The following is a 9675-nucleotide window of genomic DNA, read 5'->3' as shown; positions in this document are numbered from 1 at the left end:
AATTGTCACTTCTAGAATGAACAGACAGGTTGATGGTGATGAGCTTACACGTTTCATCAAAGATTACACATTACTATACGTGAAATAGAGTCAAAGAAGAGGTTTCAACGATACCCAGGCATATATATGTGTATATCGTCCATACACATACCATAAACATCTTCCTTTCATCGTACCATGGACTTTTCAATACCGGCAAACTTACCAATAGAATTGCAAAATAGATTAAATGAGTTGATCCAAGATTATAAAGAGGAAAATTTGACCAGAAAGGGATATGAAACTAAAAGATTACAAATATTAGAGCAATACGGTATAAGGAAAACTGCGTATCAGTATCAGTCGAAAAATGGTCGTAACAGTACAATAAAGTCTTCATCTACTTTGAGAATGTCACCGGCTAATGGTAACAACAACAACAATAAAAACAAGAAAGATACCATCTACCTCCCAGGTAGAAACCAAAGCCTTTACATTAAAAATACCAATATCTCTGTCGCAACTCAGAACAATAACAGTCTGAATGATCTATCGAGTGCCATATATTCTCCTCCAATAAATACAAGAGATAGCATATCAGATATGCAAAAATCAATATATCGTGTCACTACAATGAGTTCAAATTCAAGTAGGAGACATAAAAGAAAATCATCCACTTTCCAATTGTCATTACCCTTTAACTCTTCCTCTCATACAACATCTCCTTCTTTATCTTCGTCACATTCTAACTCTTCGCATCCAGTGGATTCTTCCTGTTCATCGAAAAAAAAGATATATGATCCAATGTTCCCATTATTGCCAAGACCTATAGAAAATGAAAATGAATCCATGCCTAATGCAAACACTCCAAATAGTAATAATAAAACAAATCCTGTGGCAAGTTTCGGTTCATTACCAGTCATATTACGTGGTAGATTCGAAAATAATAACGATGAAAATGCAATGATTTCATTGAACTCCAAAGGGAAAGAAACATTTATCTCTTGGGATAAATTATATCTAAGAGCTGAAAAAGTTGCTAATGAATTAAATAACTCCAAAAATAAATTATACAAGATGGACAAGATTCTTTTATGGTATAATAAAGATGAAATCATAGAATTTGCAGTCGCAATATTAGGTTGCTTCATTGCTGGTATGGTGGCAGTACCAATCTCTTTTGAAACTTATTCCCTAGGAGAAATCATTGAAATTATCAAATTGACAAACTCAAAATTTATCCTAATCTCAAACGAATGTTACAAACAACTAGATAATTTACATTCCACCCAAAATAATACCAAAATAAAACTAATCAAGAATGACTTTTTCCAACAAATCAACTTCTTAAAGACAGATGATTTGGGTACATACTCTAAAGCCAAGAAATCATCTCCAGTATACGATATACCGAACATTTCTTACATTGAATTCACAAGAACTCCCCTAGGAAGATTATCTGGTGTAGTCATGAAACACAAGACTTTAATTACTCAATTCCAAATATTATCCAAAATCATCGATTCAAGAGCCATGTTACATTGGAAGAAGAAAAACCACATCATGAGACCATACGACAAGAAACCTGCTCATCGTACCTCAAGTACATACACTTTACAAAATGAAAGATTTATCGTATTAAATACACTGGATCCAACAAGATCCACAGGATTAATCTTTGGTATCCTTTTCAATATTTTCACGGGGAATTTATTGATATCTGTAGATACTAAATTAATTGAAACACCCGGTGGATATGAATCTTTAATTAGTACATATAGAGCAGATATATTATTAAACGATCAATTACAATTGAAACAAGTCGCAATCAATTATTTGGAAAACCCAGAATTATCAATCGCCAAAAAGAAAAGGAAAATCGATTTCAGTTGTATTAAAGCATGCTTGACCTCATGTAACACAATAGATACTGAAGTTACTGAAATGGTAGTACATAAATGGTTGAAAAATTTAGGTTGTTTAGATGCAACTTTATGTTATTCTCCCATGTTGACATTATTGGATTTCGGTGGTATTTTCATATCAACAAGAGATCAATTGGGTAATTTACAAAATTTCCCCATTCATAACTCTAAATTACAATTACAAGATCAATTATTCGTAAATAAGGAGAAATTGAAAAGTAATATCGTCGAATCAAGTATCACAGCAATGATCAACTCATCAAGTTCCTTTAAGGATTATTCCAAATTTGAAACTTTTGGTTTCCCCATACCAGGCACAATGCTATGTGTAGTTAATCCAGATGATAATACATTAGTATCTGATTTGAACGTGGGGGAAATTTGGGTCTCTTCTAAAAATTTAACTGATGAATTTTATCAAATGGATAAAGTTAACGATTTCGTATTTAAGGCAAAATTAAATTATTCCAAAATGTATTCATTCATAAACGATTCATCAGCATCATTAAACAACCCCGATGAAATTAATGTAATGAGGGAAAAATTAGATACCATCTTGAATGTTTGCCCTTCAAATACATCATTCTTAAGAACTAAATTGATGGGGTTCATTCATAATGGGAAAATTTATGTTCTTTCATTGATTGAAGATATGTTCTTACAAAATAAATTAATTAGGTTACCTAATTGGGCTCATACTTCGGATTTAAATAAAGCTAAGAAGAATAGAACCTCATCCTCCAAGCATGAATCAAATTCAACTATAGATACAATCAATATGGATTCTGATTCTAATAAGGATATAGAAAGAGAAGATGAAAATATAAAACCAATGAAACGTGAAGTACAAACTCATTACCTTCAACAAATTACTGAAACAGTGGTGAGAACAGTAAATACAATCTTCGAAGTCGCTGCATTCGAATTGAATGATAATAAAGAAGAACATTTCCTTGTCGTGGTAGTGGAAAGTTCACTAGCTAAATTAACTCCTACATATGGAGATTCATCTTTATTAGTAACATCTTCAAGACAAAAGGATTTATTTGAGAAAAGTATGAATGATTTAACTGATCAAATTTATAGAATACTTTGGATTTTCCATAAGATACAGCCAACATGTATTCTTGTGGTGCCCAAGGATACATTACCTAGAAGGTATTGTTCTTTGGAATTGGCAAATAGTACCATTGAGAAAAGGTTTTTGAATGGTGAATTGGATTCTAGATTTGTTAAATTTCAATTCGATAATATTATCTTGGATTTTATACCACATTCCGGGTATTTTAATGAAAGTATCTTTTCTGAAAGATTATCTACTTTAAGAAGAACTTGTTTGGAAGATATTCATAAAGCTCGTATTGCAGATTTCCAAATGAATTCAATTTGGCAAACTTCTGGGATTGACTATAGGGACACTTCGTTAGATCCAAGAAATCCTTTGAAGAAATTAACAGATTTTAAAACAGTGTTGGAAGTCTTAGAATGGAGAATTATAAATAATGGTAACGAATTCGCATTTTCTGATGGTAGTAATTCTTCATTTGCCACTATAAACAGTAATGAAAATAATATCCATAAAAAGGTTTCTTGGAAAGCATTCGATTTAATCGTGGCTTCATTTTTGAAAAAAATTGTAGGTTCTAAAGTACCTTTGAAAAATGGCGATCGTGTAATTATCATGTGTGATAATTCTGTTGAATATGTTGCAATGGTAATGGCTTGTATGTATTGTAACTTCGTTATTATACCATTACCCATTTTCGATGAAAATAATATTGAAGAAGAGTTTGAATTCCTAAAAACTATTATAAAAAGCTATAAAGTGAAAAGAATGTTCATTGATGCTAAAACACATAACCTATTAGAGAATAATCCAACAGTCAACAAGTATTATAAAAGATTCAAACCTTCCATCCCCAAGATAACAATTTTCTCTAAAGTAAAACAAAAAACTGGTGTAACGATACGAATTTTCAAAACGATCTTGAAAGATAAATATGGTTATAAATCAGGTTCAAAATCAAACACCAATCCGTGTATTATCTGGATATCTAGAGAATATAGTGTAACGAGGAATTTACATGTGTCAATGACTCACCATATTCTAATGAATAATTGTAAAATACTTAAGGAAACTCTACAACTATCGACTGATGCACCAATCTTTTCTCTCTGTTCCCATACTACTGGACCTGGTTTTATTCATAGTTGCCTATTAGGTATTTATGTTGGTTCTACCACTAACCTGTTCAGTATTTCAAACGTTATGACTGACCCCAAAGATTTCTTATTCGGATTACAAAACCTAAATGTCAAGAACCTTTATTTGGATATGAAAACTTTCAGAATAATTTTAGAAAAGGCATACAATTTGATACGAGCTTTACCCTACACCAAAGATGGGAAACATCATTCATCTTCTTCTTCTTCGTCGAAAAATATTTCGACAGCTGTCTTGAGATCTGATTTCTTAAGAAATGTTCAAAATTTGATGATACCATTTATAAATAGACCTCAAACTGTCTTAGTGGAGAACTTATTGAAAAGGTATAATAATGTTTTCGTTAGTCCCACTCAAATAAATTACGTATATCAACACCATTTCAATTCACTTATTTCATTAAGATCATACTTGAATGTTCCGCCAGTTGACTTATATCTTGATACAGTTTCCTTACGTGAAGGTATCGTTAAAGAAGTTGATCCAGCAATTACTGATGAGAGTGAATATGTTAGGATTCAAGACTCTGGTATAGTACCTGTATGTACCGATGTATCTGTTGTAAACCCAGAGACATTATTACAATGTTATGATGGTGAATTTGGAGAAATTTGGTGCTGTTCTGAAGGTAATGCATTTAACTATTATATTTGTGATGAAGAGAACAATAAATTATCAAAGGATCCATTTATTACAGAACAATTCAAGAGTAAATTCAAGAAAGATGTTGATGATGGATTAACATATTTGAGAACTGGTGATTTGGGATTTATTAAAAATGTATCTGTTCCAGATTCACAAGGAGATTTAATTAATTTGAATCTTTTATTCTTATTAGGTGCAATTAATGAAACTATTGAAGTATTGGGTTTAACACATTTTGTTGTTGATCTTGAAAAGACAGTGAGGCTAGCTCATCCCTCTATTATTACGTGTATTGTTTCCAAAGCGGGTGGGTTATTAGTATGTTTGGTGAAATGTAAAGATACTGTTCAAGATAAATTAGCCAACATAACTGCTCTAATTGTAACTCAATTATTGAATGGACACGGTGTTGTGTTAGATCTCTGTGCGTTTGTTGCTACAAGAGGCAGCATGGGTTATTCTCTTACTGATTGGCCAAAGAACCGAGATATTGTGATGGAAAATTGGTTATCGCAGGATATTGAAATCAAAGAACAATACGGTATCAATTATGGTGAAAACATTTCTATATATCTACTCTCTGAATCCCAGAGGAATGATTAAGAATAATGGACTTTTTTTTATATATAGATAGAGTAGCTAAGAATTTTTGTAATAATATTTAATAATAGAGTGGCATTAAAACTTTCATAAAATATCGTTGCTATCGTATATAAGTAATGGTTGGTTGTTTGTATTTGTGATATATCTATATATCAAAACAGATATATTCCAACGTTATATATTAAAAAATAATAATAGTTAACTATAAGACACATCAGTAATGAATATAGTTTGTCTTTAATGGAATGCAAATTCGGTGTGTAAAATTTTCTAGTGAAGCAGTGATGTCTTCCTTTCAATTGGAAAGACCACTGTTATGATAATAAACGTATTAGTAGTTATTAGTCCACTCTATAGTTATAAAGTAATATCTAGTAACCTCCCAGAAGTGGGTATGCTGGTACTTGTTTTTCGTTTATGTTGTTGCTGTTGCTTTGGAATATATATTTAAAAATGTTATGGTAATTTTGATTATTCATTACTATCCGTTCATGGATTTTTTTTGGATTTTTTTTCCAGCAATCTTGATTGATTAGCTTAAATGTTGTTGTTTTTTTATCACAATTTCATTTGCACTTTCAAGAAGTATGAAACTAAAAATGGCATACTAACGGCCATCAATGGATACTGAAGCATTAAAAAGAATGCCACACATTGCATTTGGATTGGTTCTTTACAATCGACTGGAGTATAACTTGCAGTGAAATAAATTAAAGTAGTCATTGTTGGTAAATTCCAAGTAATGGCGATAACAAACAATAACATTTTATCCTTTTCCCAAGTGGCCCAACCGGCTTTAACTAAACGATCACACCATAATACACCAAAGATTGGCATTATACATTGTCTTAAAAATATTAATAATATTGCTGATTTCCAAAACCCTGGATATAATTTACCAATTTTCAATTTACCTAAGGTTGCACCAAGAAGAATCAACCCAAATGGGACTGAAGCTGCCCCAACGTAAGCTGTGAAATCCATGATAAAACTTAAAGCAGGTTGTTCATCGGGAGCTTGTTTTATATTTGGAGTTGTTGCAGTTGTAACGAATAAAGCTTTGACCCATGGAATAAATGCGATGATTAAAGCTATTATAACTGCCATGGAACATGGTCTTAAACAATTTTTAACGAAAAATACAATCAATGAAGTTAATGGGAATTTTTGAAGCCATTTAGGTAAACTTGAACCTGATTCTTCTATATCTTTTTTACTAACTGTTGCGTCAGATGTTAATATTCTTGTTAAATTTGATGACCTAATTTTTTCAATTCTTGATTGCGCAGTTTGTGTTCTTGCAATTGGTTGTTCTACTGGTGAATCGTATGGATTTCTTACATTATTGGAATCGAGTGACAATGCAGTGTTACTTCTTTTATTACCAAATTGATCAACATTAGAATACTCGTTAATTAAATCATTCATATCTTGAGCTGGTAATGATCTATGATCTATGGAACGAATAGATTGATGAGAGGTTGTCTTATAGGCATGAATTCCCATACCACTGACACTACTTGATCTGGAAGTGAAAGCAACAGGTTGACTAGCCGTACGACGACTCTTGGTAAAGTTCATATTGTCCAATATTGAAGAATTATTAATATGAGAATCTATCGAAGTGACTACAGATGAAGTTTCAGAAGATACATCTTCATTTTCTTCTTCTTGCTCTTCGGGGATGGTAGCTGAATGTATACGTTTTGGAATTGAATCTTTACTCTTGTTATTTTCCGCTATCGAATTTCCCACTTGACTATGAGTAGCAGTTGTACTACTTGTAGAACTATCTCCGTTATTTTTTTCCTGATTTTCATCATGATTTTTTTTCTCATTTAAATGAGTAGGATCATCATCTTCAGAACTTTCTGTTTTCGCATGAGATCCCTTTGATAAAGTGGATGAATGAGAATCTGCATCTTCTTGTCCCACATCTATATTACTATTCTCTTCTTCTTCTGATTCCATGATAGCATTTTCCTCGTCATTATATTTAAAATCATTTTCAATCAATCTAAACCCACCTAAATTGAAGACACAAATTAAGAACATTGCTAAGAAGATGATAACATTGGCAACACCTTTATCCCCCTCCGTGGGTGTGAAAATGAAACCTTGATCCATAGTTTGAATATAAGCGATTGGTAAATCAGAGATATTCGGGAACATCCCACCTGCCAGGATCCCACCATACCATTGTTTAGGGACAGGTAAGAATTTTCTCACTAAGAAGGCAAACCCTAAACCTGTTGCGAATAAAATGACTGAAGTAAGACAAATGATACCGACTTGTTTGATATCATTATCTTCAATGTTTGCGACAATCTTGTTGAATGATAGACATGGTAATAAGATGGTAAGGACGACGTCTGAGATGGTTCTTGTAGCCTCTGAAGTTAGAATATTCATTTTGGATAGAAGGAATCCTGTACCAATGATAAGATAAATCTTGATGATCGGTTTCACTGAGGACCAAATGGCTTGGCCTAAGGTGATATGCATGTTGTTGTTGTTTTTTTTTTGTTATTGGAGGAGCAAACTATTGATAAAGTAAGCGATTGTTTGTGAAAATGAATAGGGTATTTTTCGAGAAAGAGGAGTCGAATCAAGCAATATATGAACACTTCTCTTCACCAACTTCAATTAGGATATTAAACAGGGATGTGATGCACTAGAGTAGAATGGATTGTGTTTGGAGTTACACATATATGTCACAGTACTACTTGTTGGTTTTATTCATGCAATTGAATAAGTATTGTACGAGGTGAAGTTACTTGTGTCTGATACGTTGGTAATCTGAGAAAGATATACGTAATTTACAAGGCGGATCCAACTTCTTAAAGAAGTTTCTTTTGGGAGCTAAAGGGAAGCCATCTTTTTCGAGTCTATGTCGGTTCTTGATTAAATGACGGAGTCTTGATAGTCTATCTCGCTGCGTATTGTTCTTGTTTGCCCATTTCAGGTTTCTTTTCAAATTTCAATTATTTTTCATGATTCCGTAATCCGTGTCCCGGGTTTGTACGAGATTGTCTGTGAAATGGACCAGGGTTGAAGTGTATTTGAGACTTATTTTCATTCCGATGCCATATTGATGAGGGCACCATTGGGAATAACAGAACTATCCCCCCATGAATCATTTAGTTCCTTAGGGTGTCGATGAGATTGGAGTTTTGGAATAGTAGGAAATTGTTGGACACCATGTTCCGGAAAAAACCATGAAGGTCATCATTGTAAGCTTGATTAGGGTAAACATACCCTTGTTATCTTCAATAACAGCCTCGGGTAAAACGTTCTTGACTGGCGTCATGCCAAAAAGAGAAGATGTGGCATTTTCCCTCAACCCCTTCAGAGACTTTCGTGGACGACGTATCCCTTCAATTTTTCCCGACAATTTTACGTGGATGTTGCGCGCGTATATTTCTCTCGGGAACATATCGGGTCTTCCAAAATTCAAACGTGGCAAATGCTTCCCTGCGGGTTTCCTGCGCCATTTTTCTGTATTTTTTCCCTTTTCCCTCAAAAAACTCAAAAAGAAAGAAAGAAAAAGCAACCCTAGGGATTACCCAGGGAAGGCAAATAAAGAGAGGGTTATGTTTAAATTTGTCATTAGGTTTAGGGTAAGAAAATATGAAAACTTTGAGTACATATTTTCAACGAAATGGAATGAAAGGCGCCCAAGAAAAAAAAACGTATTAAATACAGATCACTCACATTAGTTGCTGATTGAGGATGCTGAAGCATTCAACTCAAATGGGGACGTATTAGCAATGGAAGGTATATCGGCGGAGCCTGAAAATGTGGGTTCAGGAAAAGTCTATTATGGCAACTAATTTGGCAGGATGTTAAATTCACTATCATGTTCACGAGACTCTCTCTTTTCAACACCTTTATAATTGAATGGGATTGTTCAACAGGATTTGTAGTAAATATTTCCCAATGAGGGCAGTCACGTTTCAATCTGGAAAAGGATCGTGGGCTTTGAGTGAGTTTCTTGAAAGTCGAATTACCGGAATTCCTTTTATTTTCTGGAAATTTTTTTATCAATTCGTTGATAGATTCCCCATATACTTGCGGATCAAGTGTGTGGGTTGCTGCCTGGAATGCCTCTATCACTCTCCCCTTTGCGTTCCTGATTAAATTCTTAGACAAATGAGTGACACAAGTAATTGCCTCTTTGCCATGTCCTTCTCTGATTGCAGATTCGAACGCTTTACCTTGGTCACACATGAAATTACCAGTTAGATTACAACCGCTGTTAAAATACATGCAATTATGTTCCATGGGTACGAAAGGAGT

General features: G+C 33.4%; 4 protein-coding genes across 4 annotated transcripts; 2 read left to right on the top strand and 2 right to left on the bottom strand.

Moving 5' to 3' along the window:
* Window positions 1-177: 177 nt before the first annotated feature.
* On the top strand, window positions 178-5376 carry CMR2 (Cmr2p; the record flags this gene model as incomplete). Its single annotated transcript, XM_003668639.1, has 1 exon — window positions 178-5376. The coding sequence occupies one exon, from the start codon at window positions 178-180 to the stop codon at window positions 5374-5376; it is 5199 nt and encodes a 1732-aa protein (XP_003668687.1).
* Window positions 5377-5934: 558 nt separating this feature from the next.
* On the bottom strand, window positions 5935-7881 carry ECM3 (putative ATPase ECM3; the record flags this gene model as incomplete). The annotated part of the gene is made up of 1 exon (XM_003668638.1): window positions 5935-7881. One exon carries the CDS (start codon window positions 7879-7881, stop codon window positions 5935-5937), a length of 1947 nt encoding a protein of 648 aa, XP_003668686.1.
* A 713-nt stretch (window positions 7882-8594) lies between these two features.
* On the top strand, window positions 8595-9095 carry NDAI0B04080 (uncharacterized protein; the record flags this gene model as incomplete). Its single annotated transcript, XM_003668637.1, has 1 exon — window positions 8595-9095. One exon carries the CDS (start codon window positions 8595-8597, stop codon window positions 9093-9095), a length of 501 nt encoding a protein of 166 aa, XP_003668685.1.
* A 25-nt stretch (window positions 9096-9120) lies between these two features.
* On the bottom strand, window positions 9121-9660 carry NDAI0B04070 (uncharacterized protein; the record flags this gene model as incomplete). The annotated part of the gene is made up of 1 exon (XM_003668636.1): window positions 9121-9660. The coding sequence occupies one exon, from the start codon at window positions 9658-9660 to the stop codon at window positions 9121-9123; it is 540 nt and encodes a 179-aa protein (XP_003668684.1).
* Between the last annotated feature and the right edge of the window lie 15 nt (window positions 9661-9675).

Source organism: Naumovozyma dairenensis, chromosome 2 (assembly GCF_000227115.2).
Source record: "Naumovozyma dairenensis CBS 421 chromosome 2, complete genome".
NCBI classification, from domain to species: Eukaryota; Fungi; Ascomycota; class Saccharomycetes; order Saccharomycetales; family Saccharomycetaceae; genus Naumovozyma; species Naumovozyma dairenensis.
This window is presented reverse-complemented; position numbering and strand designations above follow the sequence as displayed.